This window comes from Zalophus californianus, chromosome 9 (genome assembly GCF_009762305.2).
Source record: "Zalophus californianus isolate mZalCal1 chromosome 9, mZalCal1.pri.v2, whole genome shotgun sequence".
Lineage (NCBI taxonomy): Eukaryota > Metazoa > Chordata > Mammalia > Carnivora > Otariidae > Zalophus > Zalophus californianus.
Window position 1 is genome coordinate 95,997,171 of NC_045603.1, and position 22,368 is coordinate 96,019,538.

At 37.0% G+C, this 22,368-nt stretch overlaps 1 protein-coding gene across 2 annotated transcripts in view; it reads left to right on the plus strand.

Moving 5' to 3' along the window:
- Window positions 1-12,652: 12,652 nt before the first annotated feature.
- The window catches only part of LOC113922136 (pregnancy zone protein-like), a 45,499-nt gene continuing 35,783 nt past the window's right edge, over window positions 12,653-22,368 (plus strand). Inside the window, exons 1-8 of one of the 2 annotated variants that reach the window (XM_027593964.2) lie at window positions 12,653-12,777; window positions 14,974-15,157; window positions 15,904-16,057; window positions 16,216-16,268; window positions 16,810-16,830; window positions 17,285-17,453; window positions 18,715-18,799; window positions 20,881-21,004. In XM_027593964.2, coding sequence (XP_027449765.1) covers window positions 12,695-12,777; window positions 14,974-15,157; window positions 15,904-16,057; window positions 16,216-16,268; window positions 16,810-16,830; window positions 17,285-17,453; window positions 18,715-18,799; window positions 20,881-21,004 — 873 coding nt within the window. In that variant the 5' untranslated portion in view covers window positions 12,653-12,694. Of the gene's footprint in view, window positions 12,778-14,973; window positions 15,158-15,903; window positions 16,058-16,215; window positions 16,269-16,809; window positions 16,831-17,284; window positions 17,454-18,714; window positions 18,800-20,880; window positions 21,005-22,368 lie in introns of those variants that run through there. The other variant, XM_027593965.2, reaches the window with a different exon arrangement.

Consider the following 22,368-nt stretch of genomic DNA (forward strand, 5'->3'; position numbering starts at 1 on the left):
ACATATGTTAAGAAAAAATTTTTAAAAAAAGAAGGTAGCAGAAGGGGAAGAATGAAGGGGGGGAAATCGGAGGGGGAGATGAACCATGAGGGACGACGGACTCTGAAAAGCAAACCGAGGGTTCTAGAGGGGAGGGGGTGGGAGGATGGGTTAGCCTGGTGATGGGTATTAAAGAGAGTATGCTCTGCACAGAGCACTGGGTGTTATGCACAAACAATGAATTATGGAACACTACATCAAAAACTAATGATGTAATGTATGGTGATTAACCTAACAATAAAAATTTTTAAAACAAAGAAGATAGTAGGAAGGGAAAAATGAATGGGGGGGAATTGGTGGTGGAAACGAACCATTTGAGACTATGGACTCTGAGAAACAAACTGAGGGTTCTAGAGAGGAGGGGAGATGGATTAGCCTGGTGATGGGTATTAAAGAGGGCACGTATTGTATGGAGCACTGGGTGTTTTGCACAAACAATGAATCATGGAACACTACATCGAAACCTAATGATGTAATGTATGGTGATTAACATAACATAAACAAATTAAAAATAAAAAAATAAAAATAAATAAATTACTCTATGTTTACTTAAATCATGTCATTCAGGCCTTCAACTGATCTTTCTCTAGTTTTTCTACCATTCTTTACTTTAGCTTTAACACATCATTTTATCCCCACCTTATAGAAACTCTGATTCTGCCACCTTATTGCTTATTGGCTTTGTGCCAGAGCAAATAATGCTCGTGATGAACCTGAATTGTGGCCTGGCTACTGTTTTTAGAAGGATGGTGAAACCTATCTAATAAAGATAAAGGATTTTCCTGTGGTACCTTTGAAACCATACATGTCCTCTTTATAGAAGACTGGTGCCAAATATTATGGTTTCCATTGGGTATCCTTTACTCATAAAGGATCTCTCAGGTCTGGACTTGTATTCAAAATCTTTGTTTTGAAAACTATGATGAAAATGGAAAAACTCTAGGATTTGTCCCACTAAATATCTGTAACTATATTATTTTATATGACCTAGATGAACATGAGGGAAACTTAATTCAACTTGCTTTTTCCCTAGATATCCAGACCTCCACCAAAATCTTACTATACCAAATCAATTCATTTGTTTCTTCAGGTCTATAGAAAATTTAAGATGTTCACATAATCATTCACATAATGCTAGTAAACCAGATTTCATGTGTTCAATATAAATGATTATATTTCTGATTATGATATCCCCTCTTTCATTTCAGGAAAAAGATTCTGGGCAAAGAACCAACTATACTTTATCTTTAGAATACATTGGGTATTTCTTTTTTTTAAAGATTTTATTTATTATTTATTTGATAGAGATTTGTCGAGAGAGAAAGAGAATGAGCAAGCAAGAGAGAGAGAGCAGAAGCAGGGGAAGGGGCAGAGGGAGAGGGAGAAGCAGACTCCCCGCCAAGCAGGGAGCCCAACTTGGGGCTGGATCCCAGGACCCTGAGATCATGACCTGAGCTGAAGGCAGACGCTTAACCAACTGAGCCACCCAGGTGCCCCGGGTATTTCTTTTTATGTGAAAAAAAAAGTGTATATTTTATGCTTTCCCTTTATTGGAAGGGACATTGTGGGATCATTGCCCTCACCCCTGATGCCAAAATTAGAAACACTCTCTCCTCTACTGCTTATATACATAATCTAGGGTCTTTCTTCTATCAACTTAAAAGGACACATCAGAACTGGGAATAATTAATATAATATAATATAATATAATATAATATAATATAATATAATATAATATGATATAAATAAAATAATTTTGAGTGGCTGTCTACAAATAACCCTATAGAAAGGGTTTGGAACATATTTTCTCCAGAGACTTTTTAGCTTGGATTGCAGTAGCAGACCTTGAAAAAGCAATCTGCAATCTTTCTGTAGTCATGTCTACCACTGTCAATGCTTCTATTTGAGCTTTTGAATATCCACAAGCCCAAATAGATAGCCTTACAGAAATAGTGCTACAAAACTGCAGAGCCCTAAATCTGCTTACTGCTTAGCAGGGGGGCACCTGTGCCCTACTTGGAAAAGAATATTGTTTTTATGTCAGCAATTTGAGGAAAAATAACACAAGAACTAAAAGTAATAGAAGACAATATCAAGCTGCTAGCAAAAGTTGGCCAAACTCCTGGAACTTGGGATAGTTTTGACCTATTAGACATAAGCAATTGGGGAAATTGGCTGAGAAGTATGTTTTAATCAATAGTGATCATTGGGCTTTTGGTCATCAGATTAATTGTTTTATTAAATTTCTATTGTTCTGTGTTAGTAAGCAAATGTCTTCTTCCCAAATGTAGGTACAAAATAAAATTCTTTTCCTTTCAAAGGCTTTTCCTGAAACTCAACTGACCATGGAGACTAAACCATCCCTCTTAGAGGGATATAACTGAGATTCTTCATTTTCAACCATTTTGTTCAAATAAGGCCAGTGAATTCCATACCATGTCCCTCCTCTGTAGGACAAGATACATGAGGATGGGCTTCCAACTTTGTGGAAAAAGACACCTGAGGACAACTCTTCTCAGCTCCATGGAACATACAATACAATCTATAAAGAACTATGCCTTTGACAAAAATTAACAACCCCTGAATGACAGCATTGTTTTCTTTGAAAGATCTTGATCAAAGGGAGAAATGTGAAAAATGTGGGGAAAAAGGGGGGGCATGTGAAAGAATTTCAATTTAAAATGGAAAATCTCAGGCAAAAGTCAACAAGGAAAAAGCGAGGAAAAATGTAAGGACTGAAAAAGAGACTGATTTCCCATAAATGCCCGATTTACAGAAAACTGATAATATTGGAATTTTCTTTTTTTTTTTTTGAAGATTTTATTTATTTATTTGAGAGAGAGAGAGAGCAGAAGCAGGAAGAGCAGCAGGCAGATGGAGAAGCAGGCTCCACGCTGAGCAAGGAGGCCGATGTGGGGGTCGATCCCAGGACCCTGAGATCATGACCTGAGCTGAAGGCAGATGCTTAACCAACTGAGCCACCCAGGTGCCCCAATGTTGGAGTTTTCTTAAATGATAGGAAATTGGTCAGGGGTTCCCTCACATGAATCTTGGGGAAATTTTTGCCTATGGCTTCCAGAGACATGAACAATGACCAAGTCAGTTTGACCTCACAAAAAGCTGATTTGAGGTTTATAAGTATAATTGGACTGGTTTTGTCTGCTTGGGGAATTTTCAAAGCTGTTCTCTGTGTTTGATTTTAACAGCCTCTAAGTGAACACTTCCCTCTTCACATTCCCTGCCCATAAATACAGCCTACCCCAAACCCTCAACATATCCGCCTGGAGATTGTTACAGTTATGCCCCTAATTGCAATTCCTTTGCTATTCCCAAATAAATTCACCTTTTTTGCACAATTTAGAGCTTGCCCCAGTTTAACTCTTTATCCAGTTGACAACTTCTTTCTCCTTTTTACTACTTTATCTTATTTTTCATATTTCACTTTTTTCTTTAGCATACATTTATTTTTATCTTTTTCAGTTTTCATTTTTAACTTATTTTTTTTCAAGATTGATTGACTGTTTTGAGAGAAAGAGAGAGAGAAAATCCCAAGCAGACTCCCTGCTGGGCTCGATCTCAGGCCCCCCAAGATCACAACCTGAGCCTAAACCAAGAGTCAGATGTTCAACCAACTGTGCCACCCAAGTGCCCCAACTTGTTCACTATTTTAATAGTTTATTACACTGTTTTAACCATGTCTTTTATGTACTTTATCTTTTCATGGAATTATCTATGTTTTGCATTAGAAAGCATTATTCTAAAGGTACAACTGTTTCCGTTTCTGGACTTTTCTCACAGCCTTGATGAAGTTCCAATTTCTTTAATAGCCACTCTGTTATCTGACTTGTAGCTTCCCCTTTCTCAATCCCAATGCTAAAAATTTGAAATGAGTAATTCAAACGATTTATAACCCAAAATCTCCACCACCATCCCACAATACTCGCACAGCAGTGGCCACTCCATAGACAATCCAATTCTTCCAAGAGAACAAATGAAATATAAAAAACATAATATCTAACATACAATCACTCAGTGATGATTAAATCCTGAAGAGGTATTACTGCATAATAGGAAAGAGAGCTTGCAATTTACAGAGAAATCTTAAATATACAATTACCTGTAATTCTCTGTAATTACCAATTACAGAGAAATCCTAAATATAAACTCCAGATCTAATCATTAATAGTAATCAGCTTGCTTCCAATGGCCTCTGGGGGACTGTTCTCCCCAATTCTTATAATAAATTTGTCAATTGATTTGCCAACAGATAATTAAGAGAAATTTCAGAAGTCTGCTACTCCACATTTTTGGCAAATAGAATTCCTTCTTTCTGCTTCTGATTTGATGAGAAATAATAATAACAATAATGATAATGTTGGACTGATTACTTGGGCAAGATGTGAAATGAAATGCATAAAAAACTCTTCTGGAATTTATTTTAAACCTAAAACTTTGCAACATTGTATTGCCTCAAAATCTTGAGTCCAGGGGCGCCTGGGTGGCTCGGTAGGTTAAGCATCTGCCTTCAGCTCAGATCATGATCCAGGGTCCTGGGACTGAGCCCCACATCGGACTCCCTGCTCAGCAGGGAGGCTGCTTCTCCCTCTTCTTCTGCCCCTTCCTGCTGCTCATGTTCCCTCTCTCTCGCCCTTTCTTTCTCTCTCACTTGCTCTTTCTCTCTCTCTCAAATAAATAAATAAAATCTTAAAAAAAAAAATCTTGAGTCCAGTAAATCCCCACAAGAATCTGAAAAATCAGGGCGCCTGGGTGGTTCACTAGTTTAAGCATCTGACTCTTGATTTCGGTTCAGTCATGATCTCAGGGTCATGAGATTGAGCCCCATGTGGAGCTGTGTGCTAGCTGTGGAGCCTGCCTAAGATTCTTTCTCTTTCTATCCCTCCCCAACCTCTCTCTCTTTCTCTGTCTCTAAAATAAAAAGAATCTGTGAAAAATCTGGAAATCCCGTACACTACTTGGGAGCCCCCAAGGACACGTGGTGTGTATAGAAAATGGAGGGTGGAGAGGGGACGATCTTCCATCCAGTGGTCCCTGCCCTGCCTCCTGGCATGAAGAGCTTCAGCAGCCTTGCTGTTCTCAAAAGTCTTACATCAAAACTTAAGGAACAATTACTCCATCCCTGGATTTTCCTTGCCTGAAGGAGGGGCACTTGCTGACGTAGTTGCCCCACTCTTGAGTCCAGCCCAGTCGTTGGAGGAGGCACCTAGGGCCATGCCCTAACTCCTTTTTCTCCCAACATCTCTCCCTCTCTCCTCTAGCTTGGAGCTTTCTTATGAGATCTGGGGAAGTAAAGGCCCCCTCTTAGATTTTCAACACAGAGCATCATTCCCTCAAAACAATAAACATTTTTTTCTGAGTAGTTCCTTAAAAATGTAGGTTTCTTGTCTTCTCAGAAAATTGCAGAATAGCATCTCTCAGACTCACATTTTCACTTGACAAAAATCAGGCCTCAGAGATTGTTATGTTACTCTTAATTATTGCTATACACTATCATTTTATCACAAAATCAATCATGAAAATATACACCTGTTTACCACTGAAACTGACCTCTGACTTTTGACTCTCTGGTCATTCACTGGCTATGGAATAAGCTACCTGGACTCAAAATGGAGCTCTATGCTTATTTTAATACCACCTCAAAAATATAATTATGTAGAAATATTCTACCATCAGAAACAATAATAAACTAGAAGGTTGTGAAACAGAACTGCATTTCTATCTTTCTCACATTTAGCTAATATCTTAGCCATTTAAAAACATGTTTCCATATACTAGCTATGTATTTTTACCCATGTCATTAACAAAAAGGAAAGAAAGTCTTGTGTTCTGCTGATAAAAGTTATGTAACTGAATCTTGTATATAACTTCTTGCAAAAAGGCTAACTCGACAATACATTAGGTAAATCTTAACCCATTCTCCTGAAATGTTATTGTTCTATGCTAAATATATTCATTTATTTATTTATACGTTTAAATCCAATTTATTCCTTTATAATGTTTATATATTTTATAAGTGAGAAAAAACAAGTGTCATCTCTCATGGGCACATGATTCTTCATTCATTAACTCAACAAACAATGATTGAATGCTTACTGGATGTAAGTTCTCATTCACAAGGAATAGTGACCAACAAAACAAAATCAATTTATATTCCAGTGAGAGGTGCCAGGCAATAAACAATAAATATAATAAGTAAGGCATTATATAATATGGCAGAAAATGGTCAACATCATGCTGACCACAGCATTTAAAATTGTAGTCTACCTCCCTATCTTGCGCCACTACCGATCTCCCCTGCTCTGTTAGTAACTGCAAGCAATAAATAATTATCTGTTGAATAAATAAATGAAGAATAATGTGTCCCTGAGACATGACATTTGCTTCTCATTGAGAAGTTGACAGATGAGCAAAGGTATAAGGTGAGGAAGTGAGCTATGTCAACATCTGAGAGAAGAGAAATACAGAAAAGGGAACAAAAAGCACAAAGTCTTTAAGATAGGAAGGTTCCTAGATCCTGGAGGAAAGCAAGTTCAGTATGGCTAAAGCAGACAAGGTAGGAGCAGCAGGTTGGGGGTGTGAAGACTGGGGATCACAGGAATGTGGGGGAGGGTTGTGCAGGCATGGAAAATGTCATTCTCCTGAACAAAATTTCCAATGAAGACTCAGAGGAAGAAAATCAAGCTGCATAGAACATTATTTTGCTATCAGGGCAATGTTTAATGATGTCCATGAGGAAAATATGACTGCAGTCTAAATAAGGAATCACAACTCAGTTGACAAACCCACGGGCCTGATCTCTGAATCAGCATGGTGATATTAAACATAAGTCTTTCTAATAAGATCCCCCCCCCCAAAAAAAACACATTCCTTGTATTCTTTTTATCATTTGTCTTACTTCTCAAAATCTGTGCCTGGACTGGGTGTTATTGTGAGTGATGAATCACTAAATTCTACTCCTGAAACCAATATTACTAGATATGTTAACTAACTTGAATTAAAAAAAAAAAAAAAAAACTGTGCCTGGAAATCCTTGATGTATGAAAATGTGTCCTTTAAGCTCCAAATTTTCCAGCCTGCTCTCTATCAGGCCAAGTATTCACAGGAAGAAAAAATATATACTGAAAATCAGCAAGTTATTATAGAGGATAAATTATCACTGCCAGGATTCCTGCTTCTTTATTCATTAAAAACATTGCTATGAATGGCCCATGTGTGTTAATATGAGTTTCAATTTTATTCTACACTTGGCAATACTTCTAACTCTACCCCCCATTCCACATACACTAGGGTGGCAAGGACACTCATTCTCACCCACTCACAGTTGCTCAATGCTCTGTAAACACATCTTTCTTTGGAAATAACATTGGTTTAGAAATATGTCCAAAGGTAATGATGTCTTTCATAGAGCTTTTTTTAATAGATTTATCTTAAGAATTTTGAAAAAATAATTTGTTATATAATTAACACATCAGCATTATCAATGATACAAAGTCAATTCTTTTCATGTTTACTTACTCTAGTCCTTCTTTATGTAAATATTTAATGCTATTATTAGAGCCATAACTTAGTTTTTGTTCTCTTTTTCTTGTAGCAGTAAATAACAGCAATAATTTACATATGTTAATTAATGTAATCCGATCATTCAGGAGTTATTATTATTAAGCCAATTTTACAGATGGAGAAGCAGAAGCACCGAGAGGTTGTGTAATTTGCCCAAGTTGACACAATAAGTAAGGAGCCTGGGATTTCATTCCAGGCAGTTTGACAAGTGAGTCCATTCTGTTAACCCCTGTGTTGTCCAAACTTAAGTCCAGGTAAAATATTCCCAGGGGCACCTGAGTGGCTCAGTTGGTTAAGTGTCCGACTCTTGATTTCCACTCAGGTCATGATCTCGGGGTCATGAGATTGAGCCCTGCATCGGGCTCTGCGCTCAGCATGAAGTCTGTTTGTTCCTCTTCCTCTGCTCCTCCCCCTGCTTCCTCTCTCTCTCAGATCTTTTTTAAAAAAGATTTTATTTGAAAGAGACAGTGTGAGAGAGAGAGAACATGAGCTCCCCGCTGAGCAGGGAGGCCGCTGCAGGGCTCCATCCCAGGACCCCAGGATCAGGACCTGAGCCAAAGGCAGATGCTTAACTGACTGAGCCCCAGGTGCCCCAAATAAAATCTTTAAAAAAAAATATGCCCACACTGGATTTCAGATTTCTTCTTTTCCAGATACTTTTCTGGCTTATGTGAACATTATTTTAGCCAGGAAATGATATCAAATTATTTTATTTATTACTTCATTCCACAAATATTTATTGAGTGTCTATTAAACTGATGACTGGAATTTCATTACTATTCACTCGTGTGAGTTTAGTGGCTACCTACTATTAAAAATTGGAATGCTGTGACATTGATCTCTGACTTTGACATTTGGCTAAAATCTGCCATTCAGGTTCAGCTTTGGCCTCAACCTATTTCAACATCATTTCTGAGGACCCCTGAAATTTTGTATAATCAATAATCCTATGATCTCTGTAGGTAATAATTACATAAAATCACTATCATAATGTTGCTAATATAATCAAGGCGTAATTTGTGGATCTATTTTAATAGATGAATATTCACTTACAGTTATATGTATTTTGGACCTATCTTGGAGTGGAAAACTTCTTGCCAGTCTCTTCCAAAAAGACAATTCAAAAAATTGATATTTTCGGGACACCTGGGTGGCTCACTCAGTTAAGCATCTGCCTTCCAGTCAGGTCATGACCCCAGGAGCCTGGGATCAAGTCCCGCATTGGGCTTCTTGCTCAGCAAGGAGCCTGTTTCTCCTTCTGCCTGCAGCTCCCTCTGCTTGTGCTCTGTCTCTCTCTCACTCTCTCTCAAATAAATATATAAAATCTTTTAAAAAAAATTGCTATTTGTAAAAACTTCCTTAAGACATCAAAGCCCATTATTGGCCTAATTCATCCATCTGTCCTAAACACATTCCTGGAATTAAAAATATATGACATTATAAATGGGTAATTTGGGCTAATTTTTTAATTTTCTGTACTCATACATATGGTAAGGGTGGGTGGCAGAAATAATGACAATTTTCATTTAAAGCCCCACCTCTTTTCCCCAGCCCTTGTCAATATCTATTGCCCCTGAGAGTTCCATAAGAATAAAGCAGAGAGCGTGGGAAGAAATCTTGAAGCAGAAATGTCCTCCTGCCTCTAAGTAACAAATACTGAGCAAGACTCTACCTTACCTTAGAATTTAGAAGTCAAACAATTATCATAAGGATGTGTATTTATGGATTTATTCAAATAAAAAATGAAGCCTTACTTGTCCTATCAGAAATTAATTATTTTGACAATGAGAACTGGAAATTTAATCAGCTAAATGTATAAGTCATGGTTTAGAAAATAAGTTAAAGAATTTTATGAGGTTTTTTATTTACAAAACTGTAATTGAGTTAATAATATTTTAATTTTCCAAAATTTCTTAAGTATATTAGGTGTCTTTAAGTAAGAAAGTAACAATCAGTACCCATTTATAAGTGCTGGTAAGTTTTTTTTGTGTACTTCCTAGAAACTGAGAATGAGATTGATTCTAATGACTGAGTTCCAAACTCTTCTGCAATTGACCTAGTTTCCAGTGCTTTGCTTTCAACAAAATTAAGGAGGCCATTTTTTTTAGCTGATAATTATAATTATATAACTACAATTATATTTAATGATGATAATAATGTGACCTTTGGCTTATAACTGAGAGGCCTAAATCCTTAAATGTTATTGTTCTAACAGAACCTCTCTCATTTCACTCTCTTTATGTGAACAGGATTTCTTGGTGCTTACACTTATAGGAAACAGAACAAGAATATTCTAGAATACAAATAGAATAGGAAAAATAGAAAGTAAATTGATGGTGGAAACTTGCCCTAATAGAGCGATAAGTAATATTCATTCAAGGATACAAAATCTGACTGCGGAAACCAGACGGATGAAATGTACAATTTATTTCATTAAGAAATCATTTTCAAACAAAATTTTATCTCTTGTGTTTCCTATTTATTAAGACTGTAGTAGATATGTATGGTCTTGATAAGTAATATACTGACAACACTTGTAATGATAATTCAATCCAGAAAAATTACATTACTACTCAGGACCTATAGGTACAAAAACTTTTTTTAATGATTTTGATTATCTTTAGTTACAGAAATGATTGATAAGGTGTTCATTAAAATATATTGAAGAATAAAACACCAGGATAAAATTATGTGGGAAATTAGAATGGAAATAACAAGATCAAGAAGAAACAAGAATGATGTAAAATTTCCAACTAGCAACAAAAAGATCCAACAAATGGATGATGGTAGGCAGTAAATGACTAACGGTATGTACATTTCATTGCATATGTTTAAAAAGTGATATTACAGTTTTATTTTTAAAATAGCAGTATTTATAATACATTTTTTTATCATCTTGCACATGATGAAAAATTTAAGTTAAGGAAGTGTGAGGAGTTACATATTTAATAAAATTCTTTTAGGGAATATAAGAAAAAAGATCAAAGACCAAAGAGTATAAAAGTCTTAGTTGAGAATGCTAAGAAAAGTATTATTGATGCCACATAATATATATTTTAAATGTACCTAATAAAATTTGCAATGAAAAATCAAAACGATAAAGTTGATGACACCCAATTTATTCTTCCATTCCCGGAGTTCAAGTTACAATGATGATTTTTGCTTCATCCAAAGATGGATTTTTATTTTTAGTTATTAGTCATTTAGCCAAAATATAGGTTTGTTGCACATCTAAGTTTAATTATGCCTAGGACCTCTTATAAGTCATTTATTACTTGTTATAAGCAAATTAATCCCACATTAAGTGGGTGGAGAGTAAGTATGATTTATGGCAGTGCAGGAGTGGAGAGGGAGAGCACTGGGGACTTCAGCAGGAGAGAAAAGAACATAAAGATTCTAGTGAGGGAAGGACCCAAAATCAAACAGAAGAGTTATATTCACTCAGCAAACATTTGCCAACTACTAAGGGCCAGGACAATGCTTTATTATAACTTACTCTATTTGACTTGGCTTTATGTCACCCAGTTTATTATCTTTCTTAGAATTTAAATATTTTACATACCTATAGTTTTACATACAGTTCCAAAAGGTGGCCACGTACATTATCATCACTTCTCACTCTCTCAGGTCATTTACAAAAATGTAGTCAAAAGGGCACCTGGATGGCTCCGTCAGTTAGGCATGGGACTCTTCATTTCACTCAGGTGAAATGATCTTGATCATTTAAGATCATGATCCTTAAGATCATGATCTTAAGGTCGTGAGATTGAGCCCCGCCTCCAGCTCCGAGCTGGAGCCTGCTTAAAATTCTCTCTCTCCCTCTGCCCCTCCCCTCACTCGTGCTCTCTCACTCTCAAATAAATAGATCTTTAAAAAAAAATAAAAGTATGTCAAAAACAAAATATACTTCATCTATAGAAATGTCTGTTTCTCATCACATCCTATTTTAGAGTTTAAACAGATTCTCTATTCAAAATATGCACACTTTATTTGTGGGGTCCTAGCTAAATTAATGTAACAGTGTAGATCTTTCTTATTTTCAGGATTCCATGAAAATAGATTCTAACACCCCAGTCTCCCTTGGAAAGCAAATAAGATGGTGAATCACTATTGATAACATTTTTTTTTAAGATTTTATTTATTTATTTGACAGAGAGAGAGAGAGCACAAGTGGGGGGAGCAGCAGAGGGAGAGGGAGAAGCAGACTCCCCACTGAGCAAGGAGCCCAACATGGGACTTGATTCCAGGACCCCAAGATCATGACCTGAGTCAAAGGCAGGTGCCGAAGGCAGACAATTAACCGACTGAGCCACCTAGGAGCCCTGATAAAATATTTTTATATTGCTCAAAGTAGAATTAAATAAGAATGTTCATCAAATAAAGGTCATTTCTTTAGGGACTAAAATGGATTAATTGGCTTTTATTCTAGATGTTCAATGAACTAAGAAATAATATATATTACGTGGGTTGTATCCAAATGAACTATCATTTTCTTTATAAACAAACAAACATAAAGAGAGCTATAAAATGCAAATGTTAAGCCACTAAACAAGGGAGAGATTGTCTTCAGATACATTTTGTTTAAAATCCTGTGATAAATTCCACTTCTTTGTTTCATTAAAGAACCATATAGGATGAAGCTGAGGGGAATATGTGATGCTCCCCAGACTACTAAGAACCGATTTGGGATATGTATTTACATTAATAGCTCTTTTAAAAAAAGAAAATGAAAGTCAAGAATATTAACTGATTTCATCAAGTCATATAATTTATTTTGTTTCTTCTTAAAAATATTTAAGGTACTGATTAATGATCAGAGCCAGTGTAGCCTAAAAGTCCTATTTTTCAAAGACTTAGAAAATTTGAGCAAGTGGATCAAAGAATACTGATGGTCGTAGAAATAATCTGGAATTGATTTTTTTAAACTGGAAGTAGTTAATATGTTACAAAAATAAATGGTTAGCAGTTTACTTTCACTGCCCATCAGATAAAATAAAAACCAGTGGTTCTGGAACAAGAACAGAGTTCAAGGAATCAAGGACTCAGATTCCTATTATTTCCTCTTTCTCTCCACACCATGAGGGGAAATCAACTGCCCAATCCAGTCTTGATTCTATTTTTCCTGCTTCTTCCCAGAGATGCTTCCACTGCTTCAAAACCGTAAGCAACATCTTCAGAAAATTCTATTGTCCTTCTCTTTTCCATTGTGTTATCTGCTTCTTGATATGTCTCTCTTATTTATTTTCTGATTTCCTATGAAATTATCTGCTGTTCAAGGGGTTTGGAAAGGTCAGTAAATTGTTATGGCTCATGAGGAAAGGAAACAGGTCTAGAAAACACAGAGACATAGGGTGGTAACATTTATGAAAATTTCACCAAATAAGAATACAGAATTATACAACATTCATTAAATAATAATATAGAATTCCTGCCAAAAAGGAAAAAAAAGGATACATTTCTTATTGTCTCATGAAAAGGGCTGCAGTGTCTTGTCCACTGTGAAATGACTCAGTGGCTGTATTTTCCCTCAGTCAGGGATCTCCAGGATGGATGCATGACTTTCAGACAAGCCAGGATTTGTGTGTCAGATCACTCAATTCTTCAACAAACCTGTAGAGGCTGGCATTAGATCTTGGGAATATACAGATTAACAAAATGTGGACCCTGCCCTCAATACCTCACAGTATGGAAAATAGGAGGAGATAGTGCACAGAGAAAGGAATACAGTGCAAAACCTGTAAGCATTGCAGGATTCTGTGAGAATGCCCACATAGAAAACCTCCCTCCTCCTGGAACCTTTAAGGGAGATAAGAGAAGGGACATGATCTAAGTCTGCAGAGAGAAAGTTGTTTTTTTTTTTTTTGAGACCAGTCTTATTGAAGTAAATAGAATGTATCCAGATAGACAAGGACACTCCAGAAAGAGAGAGAGTCCTGGGCAACCAGAGCATTGCATAGTATAGCACGTTTGAGTGGCTGTAAATGATGGGTAAAGAACAACAAGAAAGGGATGTTTTCTTCTGGGTGGACATGGTAATATATTTGGTGATTAGCGTTGCGTGGTTTGGCTTGGTTTCCAACAGAATGAAAGAGAGAAAAGAGCTAAAATTGCTTCTGAAATAATACTGCAAAACAATTCAACTCCTCCTTTTCTATTAATTGCTATCACTTTAGTGTCCTGGAATAAGGAAATTCATGTCATCCACATGAAACCCAAGACCACCTGTAGATAGGTTCTTAACACTTTCCGTGATAATCAATTGGTTAATCACATTGTGTTGTTGCTTAAAAAAAAAAGTTTTTTCAGCTTTAAATTGACAAATAAAATTACAAAATATTTCAAGTGTACCACGTGATGGTTTCACATACATATATAATGGAAGGATTCCTCCCATTAGGTGAATTAACACATCCATCTCATGCGTATTTACTCTTCTTCTTCTTCTTTTTTTTTTGTGAAAACATTTAAATTCTACTTCCAGCAAATTTCATTTTTACAGTGCAGAGCTATCAACTATAGTCACCATGTCATACATTATATCCCCAGACTTCATCTTATTATAAATGAAAGTTTGTACACTTTTACCAACCTCTCCCTATTTCCTTCAACACCCCTCCACCCCAGCCCCTGGCAGCCACTATTCTGTTCTCTGTTTCTATGAATTTGATTTTTTTTTAAAGATTCTACATATAAGTGACAGCATGCAATATTATCTTTCTCTAACGTATTTCTCTTATAATGACCTCAAAGCCCATCCATGTTGTTGCAAATGATAAGATTTCCTTTTGTTAAGGCTGAACAATATCCCATGTTGATCCATTTCTAATTTTGAAAGTAATTTCCTTTTTTAAAAAAGACTTTATTTATTTGAGGAAGAGGGAGAGAGAGAGAGCACGAAAGAGATGGGGAGGGGGAGAGGGAGAGGGAGAAGCAGACTCCGAGCTGAGCAGGGAGCCTGATGTGGGGTTTGATCCCAGGACTCCAAGATCAGACCTGAGCCAAAGGCAGATGCTTAACTGACTGAGCCACCCAGGCGCCCCTGAAAATAATTTCTATCCAAAATACCTAATGACTCATGGATTACTTATCCATAGCTTATGAATAGTTTTACAAATATTGTGAGAGTGAATATCCCCACAACACAAGAGAAGCATATTAATGTTTAACTTGTTGGAGGTTTCTGAGTTTGTAAAATCTTTTGGATTAGGCTTTGAAGAATACATTCCTCTACCCTCTTGCTGAAATCTGGCTCTGTTCTATGATTGGTGATTACAGAAAAGATGATCTAGAAAACAGCCACAATAATGATGTCTTTTTAACTTCTCCATGATTAATCCAGAAGCTTCTTCTCCACAGGCAGTATCTGGTGCTGGTCCCATCAGAGCTGTACACTGGGGTCCCTGAGAAGGCTTGTGTCATGCTTAATCACCTGAATGAGACGGTGACACTGAACATAATTCTGCATTATGGAATGCAGATCAGAACCCTCCTCACAGACCTGGTGACAGAGAAGAACTCCTTCTACTGCAGCCCGTTCACTGTCAGTATGGCTCCTCGGGATATGGAAGCTCGTTAGAGGAAGAGCATATTAGCTGATGCCTGTGTCTGGACACACGACAATAAAAAAGCATAGTGAAAAAACTGAGAGGCACAAAGTGACTTTCAAATTAGATTCTAAAAGTGAAGTTCTACTGACTATGCTTTCATAATATTTACAAACAATTCCAGTGCAATATGCAAAACGTAATAGTAGTTATGGGAAAGATTTTGCTTGCTCTTAAACTTGTGAGGGAAATAAAGTTCATGCCATTACCCATAAAAACACTGAATCTCATAAATTTAAGTGACTTATTTAAGATCTCACAAGTGGTCGTCGGTTAATGTCTTGTCCTTGTAACTTTTTATTACATAAGGAATTAAATAGTTAATCACAGGGCTTACTACCAATGATAACGCAGAATGTTGATGTTGACCATCGGAAAATAACATTTGATAATTATTTTAATACCATCATATTGCTGTGGAAATGAAAGCATGTTATTTCCTTCACCCTCATGACAGTTTGAAGAACTAGTTCCTTCTATTGCAGTGACATTTTCCCTTTAAATCAACAAAGCATTACTGTCATGTTACATTAAGCATAAGAATCTATAAATCCAGGGACATAATTCTCGACTTAGTCCTTACTCATTCACCAGGACTAACCAGAGAAATAAGAAAGTCATAAAGGCTGAGACATTCAGAAGTGGGTCTGCGCAGATTTTTCAGCTCTTTTCTGTTTTACAGCTTCCGGAGTTACCATCTTCCTCAGGGTTGATTACTGTGGAGGTGAAGGGGCCAACCCAGCAGTTCATAAAGAGGAAAAGAGTGCACATCACAAAAGTAGACAGCCTCATCTTTGTCCAAACAGACAAACCCATCTACAAACCAGGACAAACAGGTATCAGGAACCAAATCAGCAAGAGCAACTTGAGGGGGTGGGTGTGTGGTTCTCTATTACTTTATTCTGCAGTCATGAAAATCCAGGCATGTCATTATCTGTGTTATTTACCCCCCGATTCCCACTGGACGGTTTCAAGGGAAAAATCTCTGTTTCAGTGAGATTCCGCGTTGTCTCTGTGGATGTCAATTTTCACCCTTTGAATGAAACGGTAAGTCTCACTACAGTGGATGAGTTTGGGGGAAACAGGCAAAAATGTCAAGCCCATTCTTTTGGAGAACCTGAGACCAATATGATCTCATAAGAGTACCACAGCTGGAGAACAGGGAAATCAGTTCACCAACTGCATTATTAAAATAAAATTTCAGTTGAAATTATCCTTTTAAAGATCCAGTAATTTTTATTGAACAAAAGAAAATAAGTGCACTTGATTTCTCCCTTAGAGAAATGGAGACTTTCTCAGAGACAAATTCCATCTGCAAAATACACTTCTTATTTGGCCCTTTTTACCTTAGCATAAATTTCCTCAATTGTACAGTATTTCATAAAAGTAAAGTCATGACTTCTCAAGAGATATATGTCCCAAACTAAACATGTACAGTGCCGTGAACCAAACTGGGGCACATTTCCTTGTTTGGACAAGAAATATACAGACTCACTTCCTCTGAACCAGATAGTTTATCAGTGCTGATGTCATGGCTTTCTTTTTCTAACCTCTATCCCATACTCATACTATTTTTTTTTCCTTCCAGTTCCCAGTGGTTTATATTGAGGTAGGTAATATCTCATGCATCTCAGTCGAGATGAGGACTTACTACAAGTTATGTGCCATTGCCCCTCGCCACCTCCCCCCTCCCCACTAGCACTTCACCAAAACTAAACAGTTTTCCCTGTCTATCTTCAATCCTTTGGAGAGTGGATAAGACGTAAATGAAGGAATAAAATCCCCTGAGATGATACAACTTCATGACTCTTCCAGTATTTCTGACCAAAATAGATATGCATAATTTCAAAGAGAAGTATCGTGAGCTGTAATATCTCATAGCTGGTAACCTTGCTGCCCTTTCCTCAGTGTAGAATTCCTAGAAGACTTTGCTCAGTGCCTTCTGTGTCAATTTACCAACCATCTCTTACCCAACTCCCAGAGTGCCCTCCCTAAAAGCTGTCCCTCTACTCAAATTATATATTTCAGTTGTTTCTGTGAACCCATAATGTTTTTACCTATAGAATCCCAAGAGGAACCGAATTTTCCAATGGCAAAGTCTCAGATTGCAAGGAGGACTCAGCCAGCTCTCCTTCCCACTCTCAGTGGAGCCCACTCTGGGTACTTATAAGGTCAATCTGCAGAAGGAGTCAGGGGAAAAAATAGAGCACCCCTTTGAAGTGAATGAATATGGTAAGAATTCTGCCTGTGTCCAAGACATTTATGACATTAGAGTATTTAAGAGTTTAAGAGTTTTTACACATAGGTACGAGCAAAAATCTAGTATATGGTAGCTGGAAATTAGAAAGTTTTTTTTTTTATTTACCCAAATATTCACTAAGCATTTTTCATGCACTATCTCATTTAATCCTCTTATCAACCATCTGAGGCAGATACTATATTGTCTCCATTTTATAAATGAGTACATCAATACTAGAACAGTTAGTAATTTACCAAAAATCACAGAGCCAGTAAGAGGTAAGAGAGATTTTAATAGGTCCATTACCCTATTCAAACAGAAATTGTTAACCAATACAACAAATATCTGCATGCATCTGTTGATCTGTATCTTATAACTGAAGATACCTCCTGGCTGTCTATGACCTACACCTAGACTACTCTAATCAAAGTGGTGAGACATTGAAGCCATCTTACTAGTTATCAATCATGTGGATTTTCTCATGTAAATTAAGTATATCATGCCATGGATGAAGAGACTTATCACAAAAATATCATTCCCCAAATTCACCTGGACTACCATGAAGATTATAGAACAGGGATATATTACAGGAACAGCTAGCCTTACACAACTGTGAGAGAGGATGGGAAGGTAAGGGTTCAGCAGGGGGCAGCTGGTGGATCAGAGGAAATTACTAAGCAGTTCTGAAGCATTGGTGGGGATGAATAACTTAGCACCTTCAAGGGGTAACTTCAGATGCCAAAGTGGACGCACAGGGAAACTTCCTAGAAGAATTTATGGAAGACTGTATGTATCTGTACGTCTTCTTTTCTACCACTTCAGTATTTCTGTAACCAAGCGTCTGGTGGTGGGTCTCGGGCCTCTATTAGTCAGCAGGACAAGAAGTTGGGAAGAACTGGACATGGGAAGAATAAGGACAAATTGGAATTTCCTCGCCTCTCTGTACCTGTCACCACATCTAACCATGATGATCTTCAGAGACTACTGATGCTGCTTTCCTCCCATCTTTAAGTCTTGACCAAATTCAAAGAAGATTCTAGGAAATGTAGGGCCAGCGTAACCAAGTTTACCTGGTACAAATACCCATAGTCATAAACACATCTCTGTAGTCAGTAGAGGCCCTGCTGCATCTTAATGTAATTGAAATCATTTCATGTGATCCTATGTTATAAGGTTCTGTAATAGTCATTACTAATACTGGCAAGATATCCTGCCCGCCCACCTTCACCTCTTTCTTCCTTCTGTTAACAACAGTCTTGCCCAAATTTGAGGTCCAAGTGAAAATGCCCAAGACTATTGGATTTCTAGAGGAAGAATTTACGGTATCCGTCTGTGCCCTGTGAGTTACATTTTTTCATCCCATTTCTATCTCCCTACTCTATGTGCATTGCAAGTAATCGTTATCAGACTTCAAAGTATTTTAATTAGAGAATGACTTTCTCTCCAACATGCCTGAGCTCCACCTAGTGAACAGGGGTGGCAGCATAAGACACTTTTACTTCTACCAATAAAAGCATTTACTGAACACTTAAAATGTGCCAGATAACGTTTTAAGTGCCTTGTGAGATGGGAATAGTTATCCTTAGTTTGCAAATGAGGAGACTATAACACGTGGGGGATAGAAAACTTGTTCAAGTTTCTACATATAGCAAATGGGAGACTAGAATTTAAGTCTAACAGTCTGGCTCCAGACCCTGAACTCTTTGCCACTATCCTATATTGCTTCTGCAATTAAAAAAAAAAACTAGCTTCATGAAACATTGTACATGGCAGAGACTGTGCCAAACTGAACACAGGACATCCAGCTCAAGTTCATGCTCATGTTCATAACCTCTGTGTTATTTTGTATCCTATGATCCCCATTTTTTTATTGCTCTCAATTTCTTAAACTATGGAAAATTAGGGGGGGGAAAACAGACCTTCTTAAATAGATATATAGCTATATAATGTAGAATTTAAAAGATGTGTCATAGTTATTTCTTCCCTGATTGCCTTTTAGTTCAGTAGAACATTCTCCACATACACTGAGGAGAGACACTTTACCTCTTGCTTTTGAAAATAGTATGAGGATCATATTTTCATCTTTCTCACCAGTTTGATGTTTAGATTTTTCCTTCAGAAGGAAGAGCCCTTTGAGTGACATTTAAAGATAACATTCAACAAAGTGAGATTTAGTAAATAATTTATAGCTTTATCAGCACTTCTAGAAATTAGGAGGAAACAAAAAACTTTAAAAAGGATCAGGGTCATCGAAGTCAAACCTCATCTACCTCACAATTTGGACCAAAGCAATAGGTCTCAAACTTAGGTGAACATCAGAATCTATGGAAGTGATTAATTAAAATGTACATTCCTTGGTCCCCACGTCTAAAGATTCCAATCATAAATCTAAGGAAAGATTCAGGACTCTGAATCTCAATACATATCTCAGGTAATTTCAATGTAGGTGGTCCATTAAGCATACTCTGAGAAACAACAGACTAAGTTTGGCTTCACATCTTGTCTTACTTCACTCAGTCTGCTATGACAAAATACCACGGAGTGGGTAGTTTATTGCTCATAGTTCGAGAGGCTGAGAAATCCAAGATCAAGGTGCCAGCATGGTCATGTTCTGGTGAAGGTTCTCTCTGGTTCGTAGCTGGTGCCTTCTTGCCATGCCCTCATATGGTGGAAGGGGCAAAGGATCTCTCTGGAGCCTCTTTTATAAAGGCACCAATCACATTCATGGGGGCTCCACCTGCATTATCTAAGCACCTCCCAAAGACTTCATCCCCTAATACTACCATCCTTGGGGTTTAGGATTTCCACATAAAAATTTGGGGGGATGCAAATATTCAGACCATACCATAGCATATCCTTCCATCAGATTTGGCAGAATCAGACTAAGTCATTATGATACTGTTCATATATAACAGATATGTTATATGATATGTAGCTAGTGTATTTAAATTCCCATTTAAGTTCTCATTTATCCTCTTAAAATACATATGAATTAGGGAAGACCTAGAAATACCCTGTCTACATATCCTTAAATTTTTCCCTAAAACAACTTAGGTATTGTCAAAGCTGGAATTATAACCTAGATAACCTGACGGCAGGGAAAGAAGGAAATAAGACAGTCTTATAGTAAAACCTCAACTGAAAGTGAGGAAAGATCTGAGAAAAACTACGTTGTTAATTTTTCATTTAGAGGTGTTTCAAAATGATTCAGTAAGTATTTTCTCTTAGAGTTGTAGACGTAGGTCCACTTAGATAATTAAGACATAGTTTCAGAATAAGTGTTTCTAAAGTACAAATGGTATGGAAGGAAGTATATCTGCTATATGAACAAGATGGATATATGAATGGATCAAATCATGTGAAAAATATCTGAGTTGTTTATCTCAAATATCCTTTTGTATAACTGCTTTATCGTTATAGATACACATATGGAAAGCCTGTCTCTGGTCTGGTGACAATTAATGTATGCAGAAAATACTCACAACAGCGTTATGCCTGCCATGGAAGACATTCACAAAATACCTGTGAAGAATTCAGTCAACAGGTATATGGAAACCATTCTCCCCAGGACACTAACACCAGATCTTGTTTTCTCATGGATTTTAATGCAAGAAAGAATATAATACAAAAGAATACAATACTGTATGGTAAAAATAGTTCAACAGAGAGTCGTGTGGAATAAGGGAAACATTGTTAAGATTGCCTGGCAATGTTAGGAGCCCACTTGAGAGTTGGGTTCATGAATTTATAGTGGTATTTATTTGGCCAGTTTTGTAATTTCCTTCTGAGAGCAATCAGCATGCCAGGTATAAAGGCATAAAATAATGTGGAAGTATCCAAAGTTGGCCTTTATCAAACAGATAATAGAAAAAGAATGTGGCAGATGTTAAGAATTTGGTTAGTGGGAGGGGGCACTTGGCTGGCTCAGCTGGTAGAGCCTGCGACTCTTGAATTCAGGGTCATGAGTTCCAGCCCCACGTTGGGTGAAGAGGTTACTTAAAAAAAAAAAAAAAAGAATTTGGTTAGTGGAAGAATCAAATGACTTGTTAGGGAATCTAAACCTCATATGGAAGAATCTGAAACCAGCATAAAAAGGTAACATAAAAGCCCAGTGGCAGCGAGTGGGCACTGTAAAGTTACGGAAAAGAAAGTTCTCAAAGCCTTAGAGAGGGGCGCCTGCGTGGTTCAGTTAAGCATCCGACTCTTGGTTTCAGGTCCGGTCATGATCTTGGGGTGGTGGAATCGAGCCCCACTTTGGGCACTGTGCTGGGTGTGGAGCCTGCATAAGATTCTCTCTCTCTCCCTCTCCCTCTGCCTCTCTCGCTACCCTCCTCCCCCATACATGCATGCATGCATGCACTCTTTCTCTCAAAGAAAAAAAAAAAAGTTGCAGAGAGCAAATGAATGGAAAGCAAGGGTGATGAATATGATGATGAATGTCAAAATAAACATCAATAAGAAAGATAAACATGAGAGAAATTAGGTTGCCAAAACTTTAATATATCAGGGACACAGGAATTAATTTTTATTTTCCAGTGAGTAAATTAAAAAATGATTATGTAAATTATAAGTAAATATAAGTAAATTAAATATGATTAAATTTTATTATGCAATACATATTTTCATGTAAATAAGTAAAAAAATGAAAACAAATCTTTCTTAAGATGTGGGTCCCAATGTTTAGTTTGGAAATGTAATTACTATAATGATTCATCTATTCAATAAATATATATGTTTTTATTAATGTCCTAGGCATGGGGAAATACAGTTAGAAAATATAATTCTTAGTCGATGTGTAGATGAAGGTGGTCACAGAGGAGATGTTGTATCTGAGTTGCGTTTAGAAGAGCAGTAACTGTTGGCCAAGGTAAGAATGGGAGAAAAAGAATGTTATCACTTGAGGAACAA